The sequence below is a fragment of the Leiobunum rupestre genome, chromosome 8 (assembly GCF_980474605.1).
Source record: "Leiobunum rupestre chromosome 8, qqLeiRupe1.1.hap1, whole genome shotgun sequence".
Taxonomy (NCBI): domain Eukaryota; kingdom Metazoa; phylum Arthropoda; class Arachnida; order Opiliones; family Sclerosomatidae; genus Leiobunum; species Leiobunum rupestre.
The window spans coordinates 18,982,842-19,005,472 of record NC_143391.1 but is presented as its reverse complement, the minus strand read 5'-3'; the positions used below and the strand labels follow the sequence as shown (position 1 = coordinate 19,005,472).

General features: G+C 38.5%; 2 protein-coding genes across 4 annotated transcripts; one reads left to right on the top strand and one right to left on the bottom strand.

The window, feature by feature from the left end:
* The first annotated feature begins 7,813 nt into the window (after positions 1-7,813).
* Positions 7,814-9,542, top strand: ORMDL (sphingolipid biosynthesis regulator orosomucoid 1-like). Of its 3 annotated transcripts, none has more exons than XM_090155307.1 (5): positions 7,814-7,952; positions 8,054-8,190; positions 8,261-8,438; positions 8,511-8,662; positions 8,727-9,542. In XM_090155307.1, exons 3-5 carry the CDS (start codon positions 8,265-8,267, stop codon positions 8,860-8,862), a joined length of 462 nt encoding a protein of 153 aa, XP_090011433.1. In that variant the 5' UTR covers positions 7,814-7,952; positions 8,054-8,190; positions 8,261-8,264; the 3' UTR covers positions 8,863-9,542. The 3 variants fall into 3 exon arrangements, with proteins under 3 accessions (XP_090011433.1, XP_090011431.1, XP_090011432.1); XM_090155305.1 differs by having other exon boundaries at positions 8,054-8,197; XM_090155306.1 differs by lacking the exon at positions 7,814-7,952 and having other exon boundaries at positions 7,960-8,197.
* Positions 9,543-12,717: 3,175 nt separating this feature from the next.
* On the bottom strand, positions 12,718-16,987 carry LOC149932631 (uncharacterized). Its single transcript, XM_090157155.1, has 4 exons — positions 16,870-16,987; positions 13,272-14,267; positions 12,860-13,080; positions 12,718-12,792 (listed from the first exon to the last, which is right to left on the bottom strand). The coding sequence occupies exons 1-4, from the start codon at positions 16,985-16,987 to the stop codon at positions 12,718-12,720; spliced, it is 1,410 nt and encodes a 469-aa protein (XP_090013281.1).
* Positions 16,988-22,631: the final 5,644 nt, after the last annotated feature.

The window sequence follows — 22,631 nt, the reverse complement described above, 5'->3', positions numbered from 1 at the left end:
AGTAAAACCGGGGGACTGCGATGTTTTGGATATTGGCAATCTCATTGCACCAAGTATTGAAACGCTTAGCTAGCTCCTCGGGTAGCTCCGAGTCCCAATGAAATTTGGGTTTTTTGTCCCGCTTATCTTCCCACAATTCTTGAAAAAGGAACTTCGCTCTTACTGTAAAGGGGGCTAGTAGCCCAAGTGGATCAAAAATGTGAGCTGCGGCTTTCAGTACCCAGCGTTTAGTGTTTTGGTGGTCTACTAAAAATTTCACGAGGGCATTGATGTTGAAAAATAAGGAGTCAGTTTCTGTGTTCCAAGAAAGGCCCAGGACCTTCTCGTCAGTTGAGCTGGAGAACGAGAGTGGGGCATCTTTTCCAGCTTCAGAACCCCAGAGCTGGCGTAATTCGGGTGAATTGCTTTTGAATTTCCGCAGATTCATCCCGGCGTCCTTTAGGATTTCGGCTGAATCCATTGATAGGCGGTAGGCTGTGGTGACATCAGTTGCCCCTGATAGTTGGTCATCGACGTACAGACCATTTCGAAGTGCTTTACAAGCTGCTGGTTTTACGGCTTCGTACCGTTTAAATGGTGGCGGATAGTGCCTACCAAGAGAAAGGGAGAACTGGTGACGCCGGGTCTACCTCTTCAATGACTCCTGCCTTTAATTGGTCTTGTATTACGGAGCGGCGAAATGCTCAGGTGTGCCTCTTAGCCGTTGAAGAAGGCTACGAGTTCGTTTTGTCGCAATGACTAGATTTTGTCCAAGTTGACTGCGATTGGGCTTCCAAGGTAGGGAGACCTGATATCTTCCTTGGTTGAAGGTTATGGACTCTTCGAAGTTTCGGAGGACCTCGTAGTCTTTAGTCCCTTCGCGAATTCAAATCGACTCTAATTCCCAAAAGGATTGAAGTTGGTTAGACAAGAGAGTGTCTTCTGGTGTGGCAATATTCATCACTGCTACGGTATTGACACCTACGGATAGTGGTGGTGCCTTAGTTGGGCCATTGACAATCCATCCTAAAATTGAGTTCAGGGCTACAAGCGATTGATTGAGTCTCAAGGAGTCTCCCGAAAGAATTTCCCAGATGAAGTCTGAACCAATCAGGATTTCAACACATAATTGGTCCTTGACGTGAACGGCAGCAGGATCGGCAACTTGCTTACCACATCTGATCAGTTCGGATAGCGTTTCAGCGTTGGGATGAGAAAACACTGGACCGCTGATTTCGGGAGTTTCAACGGCTTCTATAACGACCAATTTGTTTGGAAAATGGACGTTTACGAGTGGGAAACTTACTTTAAGGGTAAATAACCTTGAAATTTCCTTATTTGACCAGTTACAAGTCGAAATAATTTAGACAAATTTATGAAGGATGTGATGAAAATAATGTATCAGAGACCAGGTTGAAGGGCTAACAACTCGAACAAGTTGGCAAGCCAAAATATACCTCTCCTCGGAAGAATTGTCCCTAGTGGTATTAATTTCTCGAGATAACCCTTAAAGATATATCTCCGCAATTTAGAGTTATTTGTTAAAAATATTAACCCGTTTCTATCCCGCCCGGTATAAAATTTTAATTATAATTAAAATAATTGAGACGAAACGACCAATTTTAATTTATTCAGAATATCATAAGTTAAGTAGTTACAACAGTAAGTTGGACGTACTATAACAATGCACAATTGAATTAAACCCTTTTACAGAACAAGTTTATCAGTTAAATATAATACGAAGCAAATTTTAATGAAATATCTACAGAGGCTTTTTGGAATTACTCGCTTACGAAATACTTGCCGCATCTTTAACGCTCATTTTATTTCAACACTCGCCCTTGATGAAGATACCGTAGATATCTGGTAGTGGACGACTCGTTCACTTCCTGTTGACGTTGTGACGCATACCACATGAAAAAGACCAATGCCGTCCAATTTCCAATATCATATAATGACTCGCACACCCAAGAAATCATTGACTGCGTTAGAAATCGTAGATATCCAAATATCCACACCAAATGTATTTACAAGAAGCAAAAACCTTACCATCAACAAAGCACAGAGAGCCACTTGACTAACCGCCAGCTTTTAAAGAAATTAACGTTAAATTATCTCCTTTGAATTAACAGAACTATATATAGGTCGTTAAGAAAGTGGACCACCCACAGGGTCTACCCTTTAACCCTCTAATCTCGGCTGACTTCGCTAAAACAAGATTTAACCTTTAAAAAATACCAGATTAGGCCTTCATAAATTCATTAATAAAAAAAGACTTTATTACCTATTATGCTTACGATGCCTGTCTTAATTTCAGTGAATCTAAGCAGCTATCGGTGGTTCTGTGGTAGAGCGCTCGACTGCCAAGCCGAATGGTCTGGGTTCGAAACCTGGGTGGCGCATTTGTTTTTAATCAATAGAGAAACGCTAAATTAGAATTTCTTCGATGCAATAATTTCAATTTCAATTCTATTTCAATTAAACCAAAATTTCGTACTCTATTAAATACGCTTCCGATAAAGCTGAAGGTCTAATTTTCAATAAGGTGTAACAAGTGTCGGTGGTTCTGTGGTAGAACGTCCGCCTGTCAATCAGGAGGTCTCGGGTTCAAATCCCGCCCGGTGCGATCGCAAATTGATACTAAGACGAATACCGTGTACAACTGGTGGAAACCCTGCCATTGGACGTTGAGAGGTAGCATTACACTCAGCACTCGGTCCGTCCCAAAGTCATTAAGAAGAAGTTGGAGAGAAAACGCCCATATAAACACAACAGACTCAACATGCACATCCATCAGAACACAAACACAACAAATTCAACACTCACAACCTACGCATAAACATTACAAAAACGTAATACACCAAACCGTCACGACGGTGAGCGAAAAAACACCATCCAAACCAAACCGCAAATGCATCCGTTAACGCTCACCGTCACACGGTGGTTTTGCCAACCCTTTGAGAAACTGCGTACGCAGTGATTACACTTTGCACCGAAAATGCGAACGCGTTCGCAGTCCTGACAGACAGACCCACCCACAGACCCACCCACAGACCCACCCACAGACAGACACGGTCGTTGTATAACCCCTCCTAGGGGACTTTGTCCCCTCGGAGAGGTAAAAATACTCATGCTAGAGTATTAATTTTTTTTGGTCATACTCATCTGTTAGGGCGTCTTTATAATTTGCAGACTCGGTTCACGCAAGAATGTATTTATTTATACTCAGGGAGAATGAATATGTCGAGATTATTTTTAGCGTTTCTCCAATTCCACCCGTTGGGCCCCCCGGTATGCTCCTCCGCTTTAATAAAATCAAATAATACTGCAATCTCATTGGTTCTTAAAAATTACGTTTTTCGACGCGATTAACGCTGCTGCGAGGACGCAAAAAATAAGACCGCCTCCTTTTTCATCCCCCCCCCCCCTTAGCGTGACGGGGTTAGGGGCTCAACGTGTCCGTCGATAGTCTCGACATATTCATTCTCCCTGAGTATAAATAAATACATTCTTGGTTCACGGTCATTCAAAGTTTATCTCTAGAACCAATGGATTTAGAGAAATGGTTCCAATTTTAAAGGTTTTCATCATGGTTTTTTGCATCGAGTTAAAGACAATTAGATTTAAAATTTCAATTTACACACTTTTTAAATTGGAACAATTTCTCTAAATCCATTGACCTTAAACCACGAGTTGAATGTCATCCGAGTTTGCAAATTCTAAAGACTTCCTACTAGATGAGTATGTCTAAGTAAATTTTGATACTCTAGCATGAGTACGTTTAGAGTTAATAGCACTTCAACCTGGTCTCTGGTTAATTATTTTCATCGCGACCTTTGTCTAAATTCCCTAAACGTTTTATTAGTCAAATTAGGAGATATCAAAACTATTTACACCTAAAATGTGACGGGGAACCTTTTCTAATTGAAACCAACTTTGTATCTCTAATGGTTCTCGAGATAAATTTTAAATGACATAGAAAACATGGTTCAAGGTGATGGAAATTTCCGTTGTCAAGTGATCCCCTGCACGTTCTATGTGTCCCGAAAATTTCAAATTCTTAGATGAAACACATTTTGAGTTATTCGCCCTGTATCGTTTTTTAGTTAACACCATGTATCTAAAAATTATTGACAGTTCAGGCTCAGATGTTACTACCGAAACTCTTATCGAGTGAATACCCATTGAAGTTTTTTGTATCATTTATAATAATTGAAGATTTACATCCAAGCGGGCTGGTAGTTATTTCACCACTGGTTGTAACCAGAGCTGCCAGAATGTTTTTAACTTTTACCATCCGAAAGCAAACTCTGAACGATTACGTAAATTACGTTTCAAATTTTAGTAGCATCTAGTTCATAATCAGATTTAGGTAAAGAAGTCTTTGGAGTCTGAACAATAACACAATTTAGTCTTCGTAAAAGTCAACAAATTTCATCTCGACATTTTCGTTGATTATGTTTATTTATTTTGTATTACATTTTATCAAAGTTATTTCATTCGTTTTGGTGCTAAACCAAAAATTCCCAAACATCTGTCGGGTGCGCAAAATCTAAAAATATACAAATATGTCTGGTTCTAAGAATAACTCTCGCTCTCCGTGATGTCGGTAGGTCCAATTGAAGGGGGGAGGGGGGAGCTACTATAGCCCCTCACGTTCAAAATTAGTTTCCAAACATTTCTCCAAACCTCCATCAAAAACTGATTGACCCTTCTAAAAAGAATTTGAATAATCGCTTACAACGTAAATCGAATTTAAAATGATGATGATCTGCCAAGCAGATTGAAATGCCGTACGTGTATGTTAGACCCCTAATTTTTCTAGGTATAATAAATTCAAACGTATGCGAATTTAAATAAGTTATTTTATTTTATCCCTTATGTAAAAAAAAGTTTATTTTAACGTAGATTTCCATCGTTAAGAAATACCTTCCCACAAGTCCTTCGCCAATCAGTGCTAATTATTACTTATAGTAAGTATACTGTTCCATTTTTAAGGTGGATCAACGAATTTCACATTTTTTCCACCAGATTTAATACCGCTAATTACGTTAAAAAGAATTCATTAGGCGCTTTAGCAGATTATTATTTTATTTACTTATTACTCCCCTTTAATAAAAATTGTGCTTTCTATATAGATAAATTTCTGGCTAAAGCGCTGAAATGTTGACGGTTTATCCTAGACAAATAAAAGATTCGCCAGGACAGCTATCCTCTTCAAAAACGCGTCTTCTCAACGTAGCACAAGGTTCCTAGATAAAAATTCTCGACTACTAGCGCCCCTTTTTAAAAAATGTTGCAAACGCGGAACTACGTCACAACTTTGGGTACATGTTACGTCATAGACTTTCTACGGGTTTTTTTTTAATGGCTGAAAAAAGTTGAACAATGTTTAGATTACAAACGTACGCGACTTTAGGGATATCGCCACCTCCACTAATAGTTTTGTCAGGTAAATATTAATATTTTATATTTCATTTAATTTTAAACTCGGAAAAATCAGATAGTGTTACTTTTTGTTACTATTCTTGGGATGAACCTTTCGCGTCTTCTTACACCCATAGTGATGATGAAGAGCCAATAGAGTGCCAACAGCTTGAAACCCTGCGACGTCACCAATGTTAAACGTCTATTGAGAAAAAACGCGAGTTTTCATGACAACCATTACGGAAGCTAGGGCTGTGACGTCACTAACTTTTAAAAACGCATCAACTGCTAGCACTCTATACGCAGCTCTTCCATTAGAAAGAGGTATACATTTTAAAAATAATATTTTATATTTATGGCATTATTCCCAAACTAAACTTAAGTACTTCTAGTAATAGTTTTCCAAAAAAAAAGGATCACAGTGAACAAAACTACAATCCAAAGTACCTCAGCCTCAAAGAAAGGTAAAAAGCCCAAAGAGAGGGTTGTTGGTATAGAAAGAAAATATGTTAAATCTGCCCTCAAAAGAACTTCAATAATGAAAATTAACCTTATTGTGCGCAGTGTTCATGATCTTCTATATTAATAGTGGGCTCTCGAGGTTTCAATATTGTCAACCCCAAGTAGAGTGTTACGTTGAGGAAGCGGAAAGCTTAGTACAGGCGAAGGTATGGGATAGAAATTTTTTATTTGTCCATTGTTTATCTCGCAAATCGAAAGTAAAACCAAAATAATTATGTCCAATGTACAAATTAAAATCCTAGTTAGGTCGCAAATAGTTGGTAATTTTTTACTACGCTCGGCAATGATTTCCAAACTAGAGAGATCGATGTCTATATTATCTTTGTTTAAATTGAACCATGGACCGAGAATCTAAGGGGACTCACTGTTCAGGCTTTAAAAAGCACGCATTAATACTGGGAATAGGAAAATCATGGTTAATTTTAGTTCAATGTGGACCAACTTGGAGTCGCTGAAGTTGATTTCCGACGTAGTTTCGTAGAGAAGCTGTAGCGTTCACGTCAATTTTGACTGTTTTGACAAAATGCGCCGTTGTTGACGAATAAATGATTAGGCTTAGTAAGTTTTAGACCTTTGGTTTTTGTAATTGATTCTTTAAAAGTTTGTAAGTAAGCCGAATATGACTGAAGTTTTTTAATCAAAATCACTTTATACCATTTCATTTCTAAACTTATATAATTTAATGAACTAAGCCTAATCTAACGTTATCGCACGTACTGCCGCCTAAGCCCCGACCATAGATATAGGAAACGTATATAAAGGTCTAGATAAAATATTTCAAAGGGAGTGAATACGGAGTTGACAGCTAGCAGAAACACGTAATTTCTGCAGGCTATCCTTATAAGGCGCTATCTATCGGTAAGAAAGCTCGTGCTATCGTCGCGAGAGCCATTGTCTCCTGCTTAAAAATTATACTAAGGTCAAGCACTTAGTACTAAAATGCTAAGAGAGCTCACGCTCTTGGTCACGTGCCTTCCTCGGTGTCTGCTAGTTGTCAATTCCGTATTTTATGTTAGGCTTAGACGCCCCGAAATTTATCTAGACCTTTATATACATTTCTTATATCTATGGCCCCGACTAAGATTATCGTAGTAATAGTTGAACAGAATTCTTGAGGCGCTTCAAAGCGGCTGATGTACCTCAGTAAGCCTTCCGATTTAGGCCACGCCTACCGTGTCAAAATATCGGTCCAAGATGGAACTCGCCAATAGGCGCTTAAATAAAACATCCTTCTAGGAAATCGCCCAAAAGTAAAATTTCCGAGAGCCAGGACCTGCAAGGACTGTTTATATAGTGCTTCTTGAAATAAATGAAACTTTTCACCTTTTCGTGTTTTTGCTAAGCCTTATTATACCAAAAAAGCTACCAGGTTAAAAGGGAACACTTGTTACATAATGTATAGATGAAAAGTTTCCACTATTTTAACAAACACTATATAAACAGTGACTTGCGTGTCCTGGCTCTCGGAAATATTACTTCTTGGCAGTTTTATTGAAGCCTCTATTTCCCGATTAAATAAAACAAGTAATAATATATGATTAACTGTTAAAAATAAAATTTTTAATTATTATTAGCAGGAAATGATATAGTTCTGCTTTTGTAAATTAATGAAATTGTCACAAACTAAAGAACATCTTCAACCACTGTTACAGGTTTAAAGTGGACGCGCTTTTTTAAGGCCCCAAATCGTGTCTTCTTCGGGAAGGTGCTGACATCTGGAGCTCACAACTTTCAAGTTAGCTTGTGTTTTGTATGTCAAAATAAATGTAGGTTATCGACAGCGTAACCATATCTAGGGGATTAAAGTAGTCTTTAAAAATGTCGCCGTGTGTTTTCGAAGATTTTTTTCCTGTCGTCGCTCTACATAATATATCTTAGTCATATCTCCAAAACACGATGGACGTATAATTTTAATTTTCGCGATTGGTCGAATCCGATCACGTGGCCATTGGCCAAAGATTGACAATGAAAAATTTATTCACTGCAGCTGCGGGGAGAGCTGACAACATATAGAAATGAATGCGGTGAGATATCCAATAAGAATTCAAAATATAATGTATTTTGTTTTTATAGCAACAAATAACAATATTTTCTAACTCTTCATATGTTCGTTCATTTTCTAAAGCCCTACATCGTCACAATCGCTCGAGAATCCAGAGAGATCGCGATTACAAAGTGGTGAAGAGTTGGGTTTTCTCGTGACGTACGGTTTTGGATCTCTTGAAATCATACGCAAGAATATTTTCTACAAAAAAAACCAAGGTTAAAAGTAAAATGTTTTGGCGGCGTGAAGTCAGCCAAATCCAGCATCTGACCAATTCTTTATTTATAGTTAAATGATGCTTGGGGGTACACCAGGAGAGGTGAACCCAAATAGCTCATGGTTAAATAGCCGTGGAATGTGGCTAACCTATGGTATTGGCGTCTTGACATTTCACTTAGTCCTTCTTAGTTTTCCATTTTTGACAGTAGCTTGGGTTTGGACTTTAACCAATGTCTTCCACAATTTGGTATAACTAATTGTTCATTGTGCCCCACTTACAGCCAAGTATTCTGAAAGTGTGTTTTGATTGTCTTTTTAGGCCATGTTTATTTTCTTGCACACCCTCAAAGGAACCCCGTGGGAACCCGGTGACCAAGGAAAAGTTCGCCTACTAACCCATTGGGAACAAATAGACAATGGCGAGCAATTTACTGCCACTCGGAAATTTCTGACTGTCGTGCCAATTATTTTGTAAGGCCTAACCATTTTCAATATGCCATTGCCATAAAATCAACTCAAAATGTTGTCTTTCCAGGTTTTTTCTCGCCAGTTTCTACACCAAATATGACCATTTTCATTTTCTAGCTAATGTTTCCTCACTTGTCTTAGTACTGTTGCCAAAATTACCCCAATTTCACATGGTCCGAATATTTGGAATAAACAAATACTGAGAAGTTGAGATTCTTAAAAGGATATTTACTTTTTTGGTACATCATTCACGTTTGACCAAACCATTCTTGAGTTTCAGATAACATTTTTTGGTGAATTTGTGAAATAATAAATATATTGTGTAAAAAAGTGTAAAAAAATGAACCATAAGCTAAGAAAGAGTGTTTTATAGAAAAAATTGTTTGAAGGTTCAGTTCTTTGTAAATGTATGTATCTTGCTCAATTTTGAGTAACATGATAATGAAATATTTCAGTGGGTGACAAGAATAATTAAATGTTAAAGAAATATATGATATTTTTATAACTTGAGAATTTGTATTTTAGTTTATCTGATTTTGTCTCCATAAATAGCTGTATTATGATCTGATATTTGGTTTTATAAACTAAAGAATGGCAGTTATTAATTATTTTCAACATTTTAACACTCTTAGCCCGTTACTTTGTGCTCTCAACTTATCCAATATCTAAATTCAATGATATACATGTATGTCTTGATTTTTTCGTATTAACACAACAAAAAGTACATATTCCAAGCTTATTCTAAAAACGCTCATAAAAATAGATTCAACATTGTATACTATTTTGTAAAATAGTAATATTTTAAAATTTTAAAGAAATTATCCATAATGCAGCTAAAAATGAGATTGTTTGTAAATTTTTAAGGTGAGCAAAGAGGCATTTTTGTTTCAGTTTTTCCGAAATAAAACTTTCTAATGCCTTTACAGAATTTTATTTGAATCTAATATGTTAAAGAATTCAATTTTTAAATGCAACTGTTCTATTTTGGTTTCAAATTAATTTTTCATTTTAAAGAAAACTTAGTAAGTTATATTTTGTGAAAAATTTAAAAAAATAAATACAAGGGCATCAAACAAGATCAAAGAAATTCATGGAGGTATCAACCAAGGAACTCCACATATATTGCTGATATGCACCATTAGGGTCAAAAAGTAGTAATTTCTTGATCACCTTTGCGTCTGCCAAAACAAAGAATTACTAAAAGCAATTCGATTATTAGAGAAGTTACTACTGCAAATTCTCCAGCATTAATCTTCGGTAAGAAAATCATAGTTTCCCTATAATGTCATAAAGGATGATGGAATAATTTTTGGGGTGTGCAATTAATAAATTTTAACATCTAAAACCCATGAAAAATTCATACTTTTCGTGGTTGGTCCTAGTCGATGTTATAGATGTTTAAAGGGAGTATGAACTAAATCAAAAACTCGTCCCCTAACACGCGCTACAACTTATTTTTAACGTAACTATCGCCAATCATCCCTAGCTTATGTTAAACCTGAAGGCAGAAATTCGAAATTCGTTGATCCACGATAAACATGAAAGTTCATACTACCTTTAAGGTATGATCATAAGACTATCAAGGCCCCCCTAACTTTGAATTCAGAATAATGGTCCCTGTATTCAGCACTAGACCGGCGCGGGATAATTCAAAAATAGTATCTACGGTACTTGGCGGAGAAAAAGAACAAACCCTCTCAACCCTACCACCTATACTACCTCTTGCCATCTATGAAGCACTGGGAGCAGTCATTATCCTTGTTAAAATCCCATTCGTTGCAAACTTAGGGACGCCTTGATAGTCTTATGGTATGAGCATTATGCAAAAATTTGCAAAAGTGGTGGTTCAACAAGAGATTTTCAAGTTGGCAAAAATCGGCCCGACTCGAATCAGACACTGTTTATGGATAACGGTATTTACCTTGAGGCACGGAGTCAAAAGCCTAACGAAAATCCAGAAACACAATATCAACCACTCCCGCACTCTCAAGGCTCGTCGTCCAGTCCTCAAAACAACAAAGGAATTGAGTCTCGGGACTAAAGCCACTGCGAAACCCGTGCTAGTAACGGTTATACTGCAAGTACCTATATGTTCATCCAGTTTGAGAACTTGAGACAATAATGCAATTGGTCTGTTGTACTCAGCAGGGTCGTGAGCGTCGCCACCTTAAGGGACATTAGTAACATTTTCTGTGCTATAGTCCGCTGGAATTTCACTCGAGTCGTAAGATAGCTGAAACAGGTCTGCGCATTGACGGAGAACAATAGATTCCATGCCATCAGGACCAGGGGCTTTGTACGGCTTGACCTTCAGGCTTCATCACGAGCTTGTGGATTCCCTGTGCAGAGAATGCGATAGGGGTCATCGCTGGGCACGATACGGGAGGACTGGAACGGTATCAGAGGTGTATCGTGGGAATGTACGCCAGAAAGTTTTGACCTGACGAGTGAAGGTCCGTAACGCTAGAAATCTTACCTTTCTTAGCAACAAGCTGGTAGAATACAGAATTTTGCTAACGGAATCAGACTCTCGCGTCAGTTCTATAACAACTTGTGTGAAATTTGAGGGGAGGACCATGTGGATAAAACTCGTAGCCTTCGTGGAGGGACTAGTAAGTGAGACCCAGTCATGAGTAATAGGCGCTTCAATAATTTATCTTCAGCCCTAAACATGTCAAAAAAGGTACCTAGTTAAAAAGAAACAGTTGTTGCATATACCGTACAGGTGAAAAGTTTCCATTATTTCAACAAGCACTATATAAACCGTAATTTGCAGGTCCTGGCTCTCGGAAATATTACTTCTTGGCGATTTCCTTGAAGATGTTTTATTGAAAAGTCTTTTGTCGTGATAATCAATAGCAACTATGCCATGCAAATTTAGATAAGCAAACAAAAAACTGAAATGATCAGCGTTTTTGGCTTAACAAAAAAAAAACATTTTAACGGAGTGCTGTGGGCTGCGACAGATTTTTGCTTTTGTACCCCAACAAATATTTTCCTTCCGCCGCCGCTGCTCCGGTCTTGAGAATCAAAACTGATGGTTCTTTAATCTGTGTTGACGGTTTGGCTCTGGCTCATGCGATCGGTCGTAGCCTCCATGAAGCTATTGGTGAGCCACGTTCCGTTAATTTTTTACTTTAAAGAAACGCTATAGCCGTTCTGCGTGGCAATGCAGCTTTCACTTTGGGACTTTTCGTATTCGCTGCCATATTAGCATGAATGTATTCATTTCAACCATGAATACCGAACTACATTAGTTAGTCTGGCCCATAGATATAAGACATGTATATAAAGGTCTAGATAAATTTCGGGGCGTCTAAGCCTAACATAAAATACGGAATTGACACCTAGCAGTTCTCTTAGCATTATAGTACTAAGTGCTTGACCTTTCCGCAGCCCGTAGTCTTTAGACACCAACGGTTGGTGACTTTTAGTATTATTTTTAAGCAGGAGACAATGAATAACTAGATGCACACTGGAAATTCGCTTGAAATGGTTGACGACAGACATATGGCGGAACTTGACCAATATGAACTTTGAACATAAATATCAGAAGGTGAAAGAGATATCTTTGTTTTAACTTTGTTTTTCACGGAAGAGCGAGCGAGAGAAGCCGACGATCTTTTCTTTGCACCAATAACTATATTAGCAGCCCGATTTTGTAGTACTTGAAGAGGGCGAAGGTGGTAATGCGAAGCGGTATTATAAAAAATATCACCGTTGTCAAAACGTGGTTGCACTAAAGACTTGTATAAGGTATTCAATAATCTCACGTCCAAGGTGGGTTTCAGAGTTCTTAAACACCACAAACGCTGATTAATTTTCTTCGAGACGTAATTGGTGTGAGTTGCTAAAGTAAGTTCTTCATCAAGGTAGATTCCTAAGTATTTCACATTCTGGACACGAGTGACACCACTTATAGGTAGCGCTTGAATGTTTAGAAATTGAGAAACTCTATGGGAAGAGCCAAACATCATAAAGACTGATTTTGATTTCTGAAGAGACAAGTGCAAATCGTCATATGCACGTTCCATATTCAGAAAATCCATATCCATTTTTTAGATTAACTCAGCGGGAGAATTAGCGATCGGTAACGTGGCGTCGTCATCGGCAAAAAGGTGGGCAATACTGTGCTTTAGAGCAATATAATTAACATGTAGAGAGAATAAAAAATGGTCCAAGAACGCTACCCTGGGGTACGACAACTGTTGAATCAGCTACTTCAGAAGACTCACCATTGACCGTTACAAATTGGCTTCGTTCAGTTAAATAGAACTCAAACCACAATAACGCTCGTGAGGAGAAACCTATTTTCTTTAAGTTATGCAGTAGGATTTTGTGGTCCACCGAGTCAAAAGCTTTAGCCACATCTAAAAATATTACACCAACATAAAGTCCATTTGCTAGAGCACTGAGCATTTCTTCAACAATATTAAAAATACACGTTATAATTGAGTGTCTTGGCCGAAATCCCGATTGAAGTTCATAAAGCAAGTCATTATCGGTTAAGTATTGAATAGCTTGTCTCTGTACTAAACGTTCAGTTACGTTGGAAATCCCCTGAAGAACCGCGATTTGGCGATACATATAGGGTCGGACTTATCACCTTTACCCTTATACAGAGGGCAGATTCGAGCAACTTTCCAATCTTCCGGGAAGTGTCCAGTTGAGAAACTCATATTGATTAACTGGGTAATTGGTCTCGCTAAGATAGTAGCTGTTCCCTTTAGAATTTTAGATGGAATTCCATCAGATCCAGTCGCCTTATAAGGAGAAATTTTCTTTATTAGATCGAAAACGTCTTTAACGGTAACTGATTGTAGCTCAAACGTAAAGTCAGTCTTAAAATCTTCCAAAGGAAGTACGCTGGGCCAGGGTCTAATACCAACAAAATGAGTATTCAGAGCACAAGCAATATCATAAGAGTTTTCGAAAGTATCGTTTCCAACAGAAATCTGGGTAATTGGTAGTCGAGGTGTTGAGAGATGGCGTTTAAACGTTTTCCACAAGAGGCGCGAGTTACCATCACAGTGTGCAACTTCCCACCTAATATAAGAGGTTTTCGAACATCTGAGATGATTGTTTACTAGATTTCGATAATGACGATACTGAATAACGTGAAACTCTGCATTCACACCAGTACGACGCGATCTATGATGATCTCGATGATGACATAATCGGCGGATGATTGAAGTAAGCCACGGCGGGTTATTCAGTGTGCAGCGACGCGAAACAATTGGTGCAAAGTTGTCAAGAGAAGTGATTAAAGTGTTTCTAATAAAGATACATAATTCATCGACCGAACAATTTGGAATAACAGTAAAAGTCTGTAAAAGAGCGGCAGTAAAAGAGTCGGCATCAAAGTTGCGAATCGTACGAGTGTTCATAAATTTCGTGATTTTCTTTAATTTTTGTGTTTTTCGAACGCATAAAATTAGATCGTGGTCTGACAAACCAACTTGAATGACTGAACTATAACAGATCTTATTTGGGTGACTGACGTAAATGTGATCTATTAGAGTTACAGTTTTGAGAGTTACTTGAGTCGGAGTTTTTATCAGTTGAAGGAGACCAGAGGTCGCTTCTTTAATATGTCTTCCTTTTACAACTGGTGGACGCAATAAGTCGGAATTAAAATTATCTCAATATCAAGCTCGTTCTGGAAGTTATCCACTATGGTACCAAGTTCAACGATATGGTAAGAGGGGTAAAATAAAGGCGCCGTATGTGAATTCGTGAAATGAAGTATTTAAAATCGTTGTTAATTAAAATCTCAAATGAATATTTATTCAATTATATTCTTTAAACATATTGTCATTTCAAGATTGGGATTCTGTTTATAGCATGGGTGACGTAGGCCTACGTCACACTGGAATTACTCTATACCGAAGGTGAATTTGTCGTGGAAGAAATCGCTGAATACATTAGTTCTGTGGGAGAGTATATCTTATTAAAATTATTAGCTTACGATATTGGTGAAAACGAATTAAATTGGATAAAGCGACCAAAGGAATATTAAAATTAGTACTCGGAATTGATTATTCATTATTTACGAATTTTCCGATAAATAAATTTGGTGAAAATTAAGAACATATATTTTTATATATGTTCTTAATTTTCACCAAATTTATTTATCGGAAAATTATATATATATATATATATACAACCACGCATTTCGTTGAATAAAAGTAGCATTTAGTATTTGTTATTTAAATAAATATTATTTAAATATCACCGAGTTTATTTTATTAATGACTAAAAAATAATATAAATCAGAGCATTATATTTAATGCTATTCGTAAAGTATAATTTTTAAAATATACTTAAAAAAAACCTTTTTCATAAACAACTCAAATTGAAAAAACCAAGATATAAAAATAAAATATTTAGTATAGTCATAACGACTATATTAAATATGGTAGATAGAATAATTTAAACTAAATATTTACAGATTTAAATATCAAGTATATTCAAAATAAATTAAGTAACATATAGTTGCAGAGTTTTACTAAATTAGAAACAGACGTATACATATTCAATTAAAATTTTGGTTTCTATATTTTTAAATTTTCACGAAAAATGTCCAGAATGTGAAGATGAAGTTATAAGTAATTTTAATAATAAACTAACGTGTTATATTACTGAAAAGGTTTGAATTCAGGTTCAATAACACAGGACGTTTAATCATTGAAAATGAATGTGATAATCGTAGTAATAACATGGAAAATAAAACTTTTGTCGGCAGTAACAAAGCGAATTTTAGAACAAATAGGACGACTACATGAAAGTGAATCAGTAACGGGAAACGTGAAGCATGCCTCTTTCAGAGAAAATTAGTGGTTTTGGTCAGAAAGTCCAGAAGAGAACCAGGATTATTTAAAGGGCCCCATCGGTGTTTGAAAAATTCACCCAGAAAATCAGGTAGCAGACGACGTGTCGAAGCTTTCCCTATGTCCGTAATTCGCGCGGGAAACTGACGAATTTCAAAAGCCGCTGGGGCCCTTTAATCATCGGTTCGAAAATTGACGCCGATAATTACAACGAAATCGATAACTTTTTACTTTTTACTTTACCTTATTTTGTAGGTTTTCTTAAGTTTATCTATTTTGGTCCTTCATCACTTTTGGTAGTTTGACAGATTTATTTTAGGCAATTTCAATTGATTTAAGACGATTGTAGTCGAAACTTATTTATTTTAAGTAAATACTGCTCTTTTTATCCAATTCCGTTCATTTTAGTCAATACAATTAATTCAACACGATTCTAGTCTATTTCATTTATTTAACCAAAATTCCGGTTGTTTAACTAAATTTCTTTCATTTTATTCAATTTTTATAATTTTTAGCCACGTTTTTGGCTGTTTTACCCAATTGTCGCCGATATTAGTTGTTTTAACACTATTTTACCCAATTTTTGTCATTTGGACGAATTTCGATTATTTTACCCAAATTTTATCATTTTGCCCAATTTTGGTCTTTTCACCCAATTGTGGTCAATTTATCCAATTTTTGACGATTTCAAAAGAAATTATTTGACAATATCCTATTTAGGTAAAATTTTTCAAATATTCCTTTATTTATCAAATTAATTGTCAATTTTACCCAAATTTGGATGAATTTCACCCAAAATAGTTCAAATTTAGCATTTTAGTTGGTATTTGAATTTTTTTTTGATTTTTCGAGAAATGGGATTTTCAATGTAGATTTTTTCATTTTAAGTTGTCAAAAATATTTTCGTTTGCCATAGCAAAACGGAAGCCCAGCGTAACTTTTCCCTTGGTGAAAATCCATGTTACCCCAAGGTCTACATACCCCCGAGTTTCATAAAAATCGGTGATTAACACCTCGGGTACACTCCCCTTAAGTATTTGTTTCGAGTTCGTATATTTCAAAAGGGAGCTTGCCTCCGAAAGCTGGCACAGTTTTGAAATTAAAGCCATTTTTGGTTCATGTATGTTCGTTATATTTAAATTTAAAATTGTGTATATTTGCCTCGTTTAACATGATTTTGTTCGCCATGTTGTAAGCAACTTCGAATGAGTTAGGAAGGGTACTTTGTTTATTGTTTCTGGTGGGGGCCCGATATTTATCCACATTTTGTTTCTCATATTTGAATATTTTAATTCTGACGCGGGAAAATGCTGACCCGACTTCCCCGCCCGCGGCATAATCTTCTTTGACGGCTTGATTTCGCTTTTAACTGAAACTTACTTGTCAAGCTATATGGTCTGTTGATGAATCTAAGGCACTGAGAAACGACGATGGACGCTTCCCCGTAAAAACCAAATTTGCGGTAAACTTCTCCTTTGTCCCCATCGGCGCCGGCCATTCTCGAAGTCGTTTATTTCTTAGGAACTTTGACTCCTTTGAGATACCACGGCCAAACTTCTATTCGAAGCGCCGCTGTAGTTTGACTTAGTTTTCGTATTTTTTTTTCTTTATACGTTTTATCAGGTTGATTTTTTTATATTGTAGTAGTAGTAGTAGTAGTAGTTATAAATAAATGTTTTATTCAAAACCAGCTACTTATTCTTGGATTTCCAAATATTTCATTGTAAAATTGCTGAACGTTTTGAACCGCAAAACAATATTCGTCAATGTATCATTTATCGAATTAAAGTATACCGAAATTGGCTTAGTATGTTATCGTCTGAAAACGGTATTACTATGTTTTGGTAATAAATCTATACTCTAAATGATATGAAGCACCTAATATACACCCGATACCAAATACAGATGAATCATTGTAAACATAGATTTATTTATATTTACTCAGAGAAACTGATCGTGAAGGGAGTGATGGCTATTGATCTATCTTTATCATATCAGAACCTGATCTAATCTCTTAAAGGAACTATATCACCAACCTTTTAAAAAAAATCGAGTTGTAGTTCGTTTTTTAGATAGCAATGGCGCCAGGGTAGAAACGGACCTATTAAAGTTTTGTTGGTACTCAGGTGGTTATGTTTTCCAGGAAGATAAGATAGTGGTTCCACAAAGCAGTGTTTGCCTCTAAAATTCATTTCGCTCTTCAGTGTCTTAGTAGTGCTGATAGACTTTCTGCCCTTAAATGGATGCCATTATAGACCCAAATAGTAGAAGCTAATCTTCATAATTTACGTTTTTTCATAGAAAAACGGAATGGAGGTGAGTGGCGGAGTGGTTAGCGCTTGCGCCTTGCAGCAAGAGGAGCCGGGTTTGATCCCAACTTGTGGCACTGGGTGAAAACTCGGAAATACTCCTTTTGCGTTGAGTTTGCAAGTTCTCTCCCCACTGGCTAAAGGGGTTTTCCCCCGAGGTCTTCGGTTTCATCTTTCCATATAAAACCTGTTGAGGTTAACGGTAATAGTTAGTGTAGGGAGCTGTTGGCTCGCGTGGCATGAAGGGCTTGCCACCACCCACCTACGCATTGTAACCCGGCCACCTGTTTAACGGCATTATAAGTCGCTAGATGATTGGGCCTAAGGTGGTGCCTTGGGTAATAGCCTATCTGATTATTATTATTATTATAACAACATTTACTTTTTTCATGTATACTAGTAATTTTTCATAATTATCCACTAGCCTGATATTTAAAAGGTTAACATTTATTTTATTTCATGTATACTAGTAATTCTTCATAATTATCCACTAGCCTGATATTTAAAAAGTTAATTTAATTTCAACTGTAAACCTTAGTGTAAACTAAAACTATGCAACTCATTTTCATATTCCACAGTCATATCAATTTGTTTTGGAATGAATTTTTACATATTGAACTATTTGAACAAACCCTTAGTTGGTAGAATTTTTAGTTGTATTTCTGGTATTTTATACCCCAAAATTTCTATAAAAAGTTAGAGTTGGAGAAATGAGAAGTTGGTGTTAGGAGCTGCTCATTTCTCCAACTGCTCGTTACACAAACTCCTCAAGACACGAGGAGTTGGTGTAATGAACAGTTGGAGAAATGAGCAGTTGGACAAATGGTTAGTTGGACAAATGAGCATATGGCGATATGGGCATTTGGTAGTTGGAGAAATGAGCAGTTGGACAAATGATACCCTATGTACACGGATTGCCCCTACTACCGAGGAGGGGTAAAAAGTGTAGCACCAAATACACCGAAAATCTACCAATAGTTTACGGTGTAGTGTATTTTGAGTAAAATTGGAACGCGAATAATTTGCAAAAGCGTAAAAAGTATGGACTTTTCGTCCCGTTGTAAGCGAATAATTTTGACCTATTATCTACTAATATATCAAGAGCGCGAGCCCAAAAAATTTACTCCTTTGCACATGTATTTGTGGTATTCTAAAGGCACAGGCTGATCTTGTAGATGAACTTGCTCTTCTCCACGGGGACACTGCCTCCTTGCGAATTGATAACAGTGCGGTTAACTCTCGAATCGATGGCATTGATGTTACTATTCAGCAGACTAAGGCTGACATTTCTACGTTTAACGCCAGTGTTCTCAAACTGGAACAGAAATTTGACCAAGCTGAACTTTCAAATAGGGCTCAATTCGTTTGTATGACCGATCTGTTGAAATCTGAGCTCTCCGCCGTTAGAACAGATTTATCCTCCAGTAACACAATCATTCATGAGAAATTTGATAACCATGCTCCATCCGTTGCGTTTGATGTTCTGGCGCAACTTGACCCGATCCTGCAACGACAGGAGAGCAAGTATTCAGTATTATTAGATACCAAGGTTGATGCAGCCAAAATTGCTAATATGGTGTTTGAACGGATGGAACCCATGCTGCAGCAACGGGACAAGACTCACTTGGAGAAGGTGCACTCCAAAGTTGATGCGCTGGAGGACTTCCAACAGGAGAGCCTCCGACGTAATAATATTATCCTACTGAATGTGCCGGAAGATCACACTATACCTCCGATGATGTTTCTGGTCAGCAGTGTGTTCGGGATCTGCTGAAATTTAGTAATCTCCCTCTGCGTATATCTTTCTTTCAGCTTCCTAGGGCGTTGCCTGTGCCTCATGGGCGTTTTCCTAGACCAATCAAAATTCTCTTCCATACCAATTCCCAAAAAAAGGGAATTTTTGAAGCACATCTCTGACCGGCGGCAGGACCCAAATTTTACGCTGGTTACGCGTCCATACAGTACTAGGAACCAGCAAGCTCGTTACCAGAAAGCTGTGGTTGAACTTCAGACCCGACTTACTGCAGGTGAACGTGGTCTTGGCATCCGGAACTACAAAGTAGTGCCTATAACTGCTGCAGTTACGAACCGCCCATCCTCCCCCATGCGCTCCCAGGGGCCAGATCATTCAACGCAAGACTCTCGGCACTCTGCCCTTCAGGGGCCTCCACTCATTTATTCCTACACGTGATATCCGATGCCCCAACGTTCTCAATCCAGCCGGCAGTGGGGTGCCCCTCAACCCCTACAAGCTCCCACGGGGGGGGGGCTAACGCTTCTCCCAATTATCTCCCCCTGGGCTCTCCTAACTTTCAACGGGGGCACTGACAATCTTCTCCTCTCCATTCCTCCCTCAATCCCTGTGCGGCCGAATTCTTCTCAACCACGTGTGTTTTTTTCTCCATCGTCTTAACTAATGTGGAATCACTACTTAATAAACTTTATGAACTTAAACTCTTGATTTGGGACCGTGTTCCAGACATCATTGCGCTTACCGAAACTTGGTTGAAGAAGGACACTCCATCTGAACTTTCCGCCATTGAGGGCTATGACATTTTCCGCTCTGACTGTGCTACTACCAATCGTGGGGGTTGTGCGCTTTACTTCCGTTCTTCCCTTGCTGCCTCTCTTAATCACTCGCTCACTTCCCCTAACATACTGGTCTGCCAACTTAAACTGGATGGTCAATTGCTGCTTTTACTTTGTTGTTACCGTAGTCCTTCTTCCTCCCTAGACTTCCTTAAAACACTCCTGCGGAAAATTGAGAGAGGCAGTATGTTGACCGATCGAGTTATTATTTTGGGCGACTTCAACGCTCCCTGTATTGATTGGAGCTCTGCCTCTACCTCGAGAGGGTTTCGATAGGTTGAAAAACGTCTCCTTGACACTACCCTTTCCTGCAAATTGCGACAGTTTGTCTTGGCCTACCTAGCTCCTTTAGGGAAAAGCGATCACGACGTCCTGTCCTTCTCTTTGCGTGTAAACCCTACAATCCCTAGTTCTCCTACCTTGCCTGTACGTTTTGTTTACAACTGTGGGAATTTCGACCTTTTTCGCGCTTCCCTTTTAACGAAAGACTGGTCTGCAGTTCATAATTCCCCCTCTCTCGATGATATGATGTCTACCTTTTTACGCCTTGTCGCTCGCGACGATAGTATCCCCAAAGTGGCTCCGTCACCCCATAAGCGCTCAGGGCTTCGTCGGGAACCGTGGTGGACAGTGGACACCGATGATTTAATTAGGGAAAAGCGTGCCGCGTTTAGAGCATTTCGTCTCTCCCCGTCTGTTTTGACTAGGCACGCTTTCGCGACCGAACGGAACCTTCTTACCAATCACATTCGTTCTTCTAAATTCCAGTACGAGGCTCAGTTAGTTAATTTCATCCCTAGCAGCCCTAAGGCCCTATACGCTCACATTGCACGCTCCATTAAACCTAAAAAACCACTAATAGTGGTTGAGAACTTGGCTGGGACAGTCATCCGTGACCCGTCTGAAATTGTGGAGGCCCTGAACAGTTTCTCCCAATCTGTTTTTTCAGTTGAGTCTCATCCTGAAGCGGTCCTGTTGGGAGACTTTTTCTCGTCTATGAAGTTTCTTGCCCCACAGACTTTGGTCTTTCTTATGCCACTGTCAAGCGTTATCTTAATCGATAATCCATTAGTAAATCCCCAGGGCCGGATGATCTTCATCCCCGTCTTCTCAAAGAGGGCGCTGCCATTCTTGCATCCCCTCTGTTATCGATATTTACACTCTCTATTGCGTCGGGTCGGCTGCCGTTAATTTGGAAACAGGCAAATGTCACTGCCATCAAAAAGTCCCCCAATTCCTGCTCGGTAGACAATTTTCGAGCTATTAGTTTGACCTGTCTCCCCAGTAAAGAGCTCGAAACACATGTTCGTGACACTCTTGTTTATTTCCTTTCAAAACGGTCGTTCTTTTCTAATGACCAACATGGCTTTCTCCTCCGACGCTCCTGCTTCACGAATCTGCTCTCGACTATGGAGGCTGTCACGCGCTGTCTTGATAATGGGGACGCCGTTGACCTTATCTACTTAGACCTACGGAAAGCATTTGACACAGTCCTCCACTCCCTACTTATTCGCAAATTGGAGCTCTTAGAGGTTCCCCCAATCATTGTTAACTGGATTGCTGATTTCCTAAGTAATAGGTCTCAGCGTGTTGTTTTTCATGGCGTCACCTCGTCCTGGTGCTCGGTCACTAGTGGTGTTCCCCAGGGATCTGTTTTGGGCCTCACACTTTTTGTCATTTTTGTCAATGATCTCCCCCTTGTGGTCAAGGAGTCGTTTTTGAAACTTTTTGCTGATGACAGCAAGGTCGGCCGTGGAATAACCTCTGTGTCTGATGCTCTTTTACTTCAATCATATATCAATGCATTAGATTATTGGGTGGGCTCGAACGGTATGAGTTTCAACTACACCAAATCATTAGTTTTGCATTGTGGGAGTAACGTCTTGGTGGCAGACTAATCGAATCTCAAAATATCATTCGTTATTTGGGGGTGATGCTCTTGGGCAGAATGTTGGGGGACACTCACAGCAAAGCTGCTTCAGCCCGGGGAATGAGAGCCCTTTATCTATTAAAGCGATCTTTTTCTTTTTTTTAGTGCTAAATCGTTTAAGATTTTGTATAGTGCTTATGTCCGTCCTCATCTCGACTATTGCTCGAGCATTTGGTCTCCTCACCTTGTTAAAGACGTTGATAGATTGGAACGGGTGCAGAGGAAAGCCACGAAACTTGTCCCGGGTTTGCATACCCTCCCTTATCCTAACCGCCTTAAGCGCCTGGGCCTTTTGTCCCTTTCTGACGTCATTG

Excerpts from the sequence above, each read along its gene's own strand:
- ORMDL (XM_090155307.1), top strand. The coding sequence starts at position 8,265 with ATGATGCTTGGGGGTACACCAGGAGAGGTGAACCCAAATAGCTCATGG. Across the intron at positions 8,439-8,510 it reads CCAATGTCTTCCACAATTTG|GCCATGTTTATTTTCTTGCA; the intron begins GTATAACTAATT and ends TTGTCTTTTTAG. Across the intron at positions 8,663-8,726 it reads ACTGTCGTGCCAATTATTTT|GTTTTTTCTCGCCAGTTTCT; the intron begins GTAAGGCCTAAC and ends TTGTCTTTCCAG.
- LOC149932631 (XM_090157155.1), bottom strand. The coding sequence starts at position 16,987 with ATGGCCGGCGCCGATGGGGACAAAGGAGAAGTTTACCGCAAATTTGGT. Across the intron at positions 14,268-16,869 it reads CAGACCATATAGCTTGACAA|TTGTAAAAGGAAGACATATT; the intron begins GTAAGTTTCAGT and ends TGCGTCCACCAG. Across the intron at positions 13,081-13,271 it reads AATCTGCCCTCTGTATAAGG|AAATGCTCAGTGCTCTAGCA; the intron begins GTAAAGGTGATA and ends ATATTGTTGAAG.